The 5152-nt window shown below is 57.7% G+C and overlaps 1 protein-coding gene across 1 annotated transcript in view; it reads right to left on the reverse strand.

The window, feature by feature from the left end:
* The window catches only part of Aacs (acetoacetyl-CoA synthetase), a gene marked incomplete in the record, with an annotated part of 30353 nt that extends 30016 nt beyond the window's left edge, over positions 1 to 337 (reverse strand). Inside the window, 1 exon segment of the mRNA XM_005403000.2 lies at positions 56 to 337. Coding sequence (XP_005403057.2) covers positions 56 to 188 — 133 coding nt within the window.
* Between the last annotated feature and the right edge of the window lie 4815 nt (positions 338 to 5152).

The following is a 5152-nucleotide window of genomic DNA, read 5'->3' on the forward strand; positions in this document are numbered from 1 at the left end:
GCCCACCCGCCCGGGTACCCGGAGCCCGCACGCACGACCAGCCCGCCGCACTCACCCAGCGCCAGGCCGCAGGCGGCGCCCACGGCCGCGCGGAAGCGGTCCATCTGCGTGTCGCGCTTGCTGCCCGGCTCCCACATCACCTGGCACTCCAGGATCTCCTCGCGCCCGGGCGGCGCCCGCTCCGACATGGCCGTGGCGAGGGCCGGGGACCGAGGTCAGGCCGGCGGAGGACAGGGACGGGGGTCCCGGACGACGGGCGGGCGGACGGGACGCGGCGCGCACGGAGGGGAAGCGCGAGACTGAGCGGCCGGACGCCCCGCTGGCCACGCCCTCGCGGGCCACGCCCTCGGCCACACCCCCAACAGCCACGCCCCTGCTGTAACCCTCCGCCGGCGCGCCCGAGAAAGGAGTGCCCTCCGCCCGCGCCTGCGCACTGGGGTGCAGCGCCGCTGGCTCCCGCGCGTGCGCGTGCTTTAGCCTGCATTCCCACTACCCGCAGTGGCGCAGAGGCGCCTACCCTGTGAGCGAGTCACGTGTGGCCAGGAGGGGCGCACATCGTGCGTGCGTTCATTCAGCAGTGACGCGGAGTGAGGACACACGGGGGGGTGGCGGGGGGAGAGTGTAGACTTTTTTTTTTTTTTTGAGACAGGTCTCTCTGTGCAGTTCAGGCTGGCCTTGAGCTCACTTTGTAGCCCAGGCTGGTCTCGAACACGCAACGATCCTCCTGCCTCAGCCTCCGGAGTGCTGGGATTAGAGGCGTGCGCCACCACGCCTGGCCGAGAGTTTTAAAGGAAGGGCTGCGTGCTGTAGAGAGAAAACCCGCCTGCCGCTGGGTGTGCACGCTTACTCTACTTGCCGGGCCCCTGAGGCCCGGATCTCATTCCCAGCCCAGAATTTAGTGTATCTCGGTGTCTCCTGGAAAACCATTCTGCCGGGCGTGCCAGTGCACGAGCTTGGGGCAGGAGACTGGCAAGGTCCCCAGCCACTTAGGGCTCAGACCCTGTCGTCCTGTGTCAAAATCAAAAAATTAAAGTCTGGATGCCGGGTGTAGTGGTACACGCCTTTAAAAAAAAAAAAAAAAAAAGTCTGGATGCCGGGTGTAGTGGTACACGCCTTTAAAAAAAAAAAAAAAAAAAGGACCACGATGCATTGTGCGCGTATGTCAGCTCCCCTGTCAGCTCCCCGTGATGAATGTCACCTTGTGTACTGCAAATGTGGACTAATTAAAAAAAGAGAGAGCCAGGCGTGTTGGCGCACGCCTGTAATCCCAGCATTCGGGAGGCTGAGGCAGGAGGATCACTGTGCGTTGGAGGCCAGCCTGGGCTACATACTGATCTCAAGACCAGCCTGAGTTACTTAGTAAGACCATGTCAGCCTGAGGTTGCTGCTGCTTCCGAGCTTCCATGCAAAACCCCAGATCCAGCTCCTACTGTGAAATGTAATTTTGAACCACTTCCATCGAGCAAACATTAACAATCTAAACAGTGCCAGCCAAACGGCACTCTCGGGCAGCAGCCACCTGACGCTGAGGGAAGCCCTTTGGCTTTAAAATTGGCGCTGTAGCCAAGCATGGTGGCACACGCCTGTAATCCCAGCACTCGGGAGGCTGAGGCAAGAGGATTGCTGTGAGTTCGAGGCCAGCCTGGGCTACAAAGTGAGCTCAAGGCCAGCCTCAACTACACAGCAAGACCTGTCTCAAAAAAAAAAGATTGGCACTGCCGCCCAGCCCCAGGCCAGGGCTCAGGCAGCTTCCCCTCTGCCCTCGGGGCTGTGGAGCGGGGCACAGGAGCCGGGACGGGGTCCTGCATGGGGATCTGGCTGTCCCTAGTTCCTACTGGTGGCTTCATGTCTTCAGACCAGGGGCCTGGGCCATGACACGTGGCTGGCTATGTCCTTGCGTAGGCACAAGGCCCCGGGGCAAGTAGAATCGCGTCAGGTGACCGCTGCAGGTAGAAGACTTTGCCAGCAAGTTCTGCCGCTCCACTTCCACTGGCTTAAGGCCCGATGACCATCACTGCTCACACAGCCACGCGCCCAGATGTGGCCCAGAGGGTTTGCTGGGGTCTCACTGGTCAGTACCTAATCACATGCCCACCTCTGGGTCAATTACTGGCCCAGGATACAAAGGATCATCCTGATTGGTTTAGAGCGGTGGGTCTCTCCACCCAGGCAGGCATCCTTGAGGATGTACAGAGATGTCCCTAGCAGGAGGAAGAGCTGGGCATTGTACTGCCCTTGGTCCAGAGCCCATCCAGCGCTTGTGCAATAAATCTTTAAACCGGTCAGGGTGGCATCAATAATGTCAGCCGTCCTTCTCTGACTAAAGAGATGACCATGGCAGTCCCACTATTCTCCAAGCCTGGCCTGGGCTGTCACAGCTGCTTTACCAGAGCCTTCTTGTGTGCCCCACCAGCTGATCGTGCTAGTAGCTGGTGTGACCAGAAATACGATGAATGCGTCAATTTTAAAAAATTACAGCCAGGCGTGGTGGCACAGGCCTGTAATCCCAGCACTCAGGAGGCTGAGGCAGGAGGATCACCTGGAATTCAAGGCCAGCTTGAACTATAGAGTGAGATCCTGTCTCAAAAAAAAAAAAAAAAAAAATGATTACAGTAAAGGACACATTCCCATGAATCCCCTCACAATATTCCCCCTAGGCTTCAAACACACTCATCCCATCATTCCCGGCACTTCCTGCAGCAGCTCTGGCGTCCTCCTTCCTGAGGGTCTTTAGTTGCGCTGCTGGCTGCCTGGACTTCCTGAATCGATTCAGAACACTTCCCTTTCGTGGGCAATTTGACCTTGGGGAGGAGTTGCAAGTCTGAGTGCCGGGGTGGTGCTGAGGACACACTGTATGTTTTGGCAAGCCTGCTTCTCTGCTGGATGGCTCACGCCACACCGTTGCTGTATTTGTTATCACACTGGGTGATCAAAAATTTGTACTGGGAATAAACCCAAGGCCTTCACCCTGCGTTACATCCTCACCCCTTTTTAATGTTTTTGAGATGGGGCTTTGGGAAGTCTGTAAGTTGCCTAGACTGGGCTCAAACTGGCAGTCCTGCCCCAGCCCCCACCAGACGCTGGGACCGTGGGCATGCACCTCCACGCCCGTCTTAAAGCTCAGTTTAAAGGTCAAGAGAAACACGAGACTGTGGGTAACATGGAGACTCCCAGCGAGGTTCAGCAAGGAAGGGGCCTTTCGGGTCTGTCACTGCGCATGCGCATGCGTGCACACAGCTGGCCGCTGGACCCGGCGTGCGCAGCGCGCTGCCCTTCGTCCTCCTGGTCCTCTCGCGTGCTGGGGAGGAGGATGCCCGCGACGCGAAGGGGTAGCTGGGCCGACCCCTCCCCAGTTCCCCGCAGGGCCCGGCTCTGGCTGCCCGGGCCGAGCGAGGAAGCAGAGCGACGCAGGTGGCTGCGGGGGACGTGAACCCCGCTGCGCGGTCCGAGGAATCTGCGCTTGTTGTGGGCATCGCTGGGCGGATCTTCCGCAGAGGAGCCTTCCTCCGAGGCGCCTGGACGCCCAGGGCCCCACAGGGGGCCGCTCCACGCGGGGACAGAGCCACAGGTGGCCCCGGAGCTTGGGGCCAGCCCGGCAGCTGGGCGGACCCGCGGGACCCCGATTTGAGGGTGAATCTCTGGGGTGTTTGTTTGTTTGTTTGTTTGTTTTGGTGCCAGGAATCGAACTCAAGACCTTGCACTTGCCAGCAGGCCCTTATGCCGCTGAGCTACGTCCCGGCCCCTGAATCTCGGTTTATTGTGAAGCCTGGAGCTGGAATCTGCTGAAGATGGGGCGGGGTGGGGAGCCCATAGGATCGGCGTGGGAATTCAGTAAGATACTAAACCGGCAGGGTTTCTAGACCCGGAGCCAAACGCAGCCGGGTACGGGGAACAGAGCGAGCGCCTCGGGGCCCACTCGTCTCTCCACCCCCAGGACGCCGACCGGCCTGGCCACTGCGGCCGTCTGTCCTCACGCCCCGGCTGCACCACCTTCACCTCAGATGTGTGCCCAAAGCTCAGGGAAAGGGAACTTAATCCCCACAGGGGCAGCTGGGGAGGAGGGGCCGAGGAGGACGCCCGCTCTGTCCTTCCTGTTCGCCAGGGGCTCACCGCTTCCTGGAAGAAATAAATCTCATTATTGGACAGGAAGAAGGGAACAAGGGGGAGCGGTGTGCGCGTGGACAGTGGGGGATGAATGTGACCCAGATGCATTAGAACCCTCCCCAAATATGTGACATTGCTGGGGGGGGGGGCCGTGGCAACTGGGGAGGTGATGAAAATGTGTCATGCGTGTGTAAACACTTGCCGCGGGCTACCTTAACATTACAACGTTCCGCTTCCCTGCTGATAAAAGCATCTCACAGTCAAAAGAAATCTGTTCCTTATAAGTTACCCAGTCTCCGGCATCCTAGATTTTTTTTATTTTTTACCTTTTTTTGTCAGACAGGGTCTCGCTGTGCAATGCAGGCTGGCCTTGAATTCACCTTGACAACCCTCCTGCCTCAGCCTCCTGAGTGCTGGGACTGCAGGATCCTGTGGGCACATTCATTCTTTTCTCCCCGCTGCACTTCCCTCCCCAATCTTTCCTTAAACCTGCCACCCTTAAAGCAAAATGGAGAGAGAAGGTGAAGAGGAAATGCCCACATTTTTCTGTCTGTCCTGCCCCTTCCAATTGGTCTCAAACCAGAAAGAATCTAAATTCAGTCATTCACCAGTTTATTGAGCACCAACTATGTCCCAAGCACTGCTTTAGTTCTGGAAGAACAGAACAAATTAGTGCGGGGCATGGTGACACATGCCTGTCATTGCAAGTACTCTCGGAGGCTGAGGCAAGAGGATGGCAAGTTTGAAGCCAGCCTGGACAAGTTAGCAAGACCTTATCTGAAAATAATTTTCTTTTTTTTGTCTTTTAGAGACAGGGTCTCAGTTCAGGCTGGCCTTGAGCTCACTTTGTAGCCTAGGCTGGCCTCAAACTCACAGCGGTCCTCCTGCCTCAGCCTCCCGAGTGCTGGGATTACAGGCATGTGCCACTATGCCTGGCTGAAAATAAAATGTAAAAAGAGCCAGGCATGGTGGTGCACGCCTGTAATCCCAGCACTCGGGAGGCTGAGGCAGGAGGATCCTTGCAAGTTCAAAACCAGCCTGGGCTACA

The sequence above is a fragment of the Chinchilla lanigera genome, unplaced genomic scaffold (assembly GCF_000276665.1).
Source record: "Chinchilla lanigera isolate Chin_1 unplaced genomic scaffold, ChiLan1.0 scaffold00081, whole genome shotgun sequence".
Lineage (NCBI taxonomy): Eukaryota > Metazoa > Chordata > Mammalia > Rodentia > Chinchillidae > Chinchilla > Chinchilla lanigera.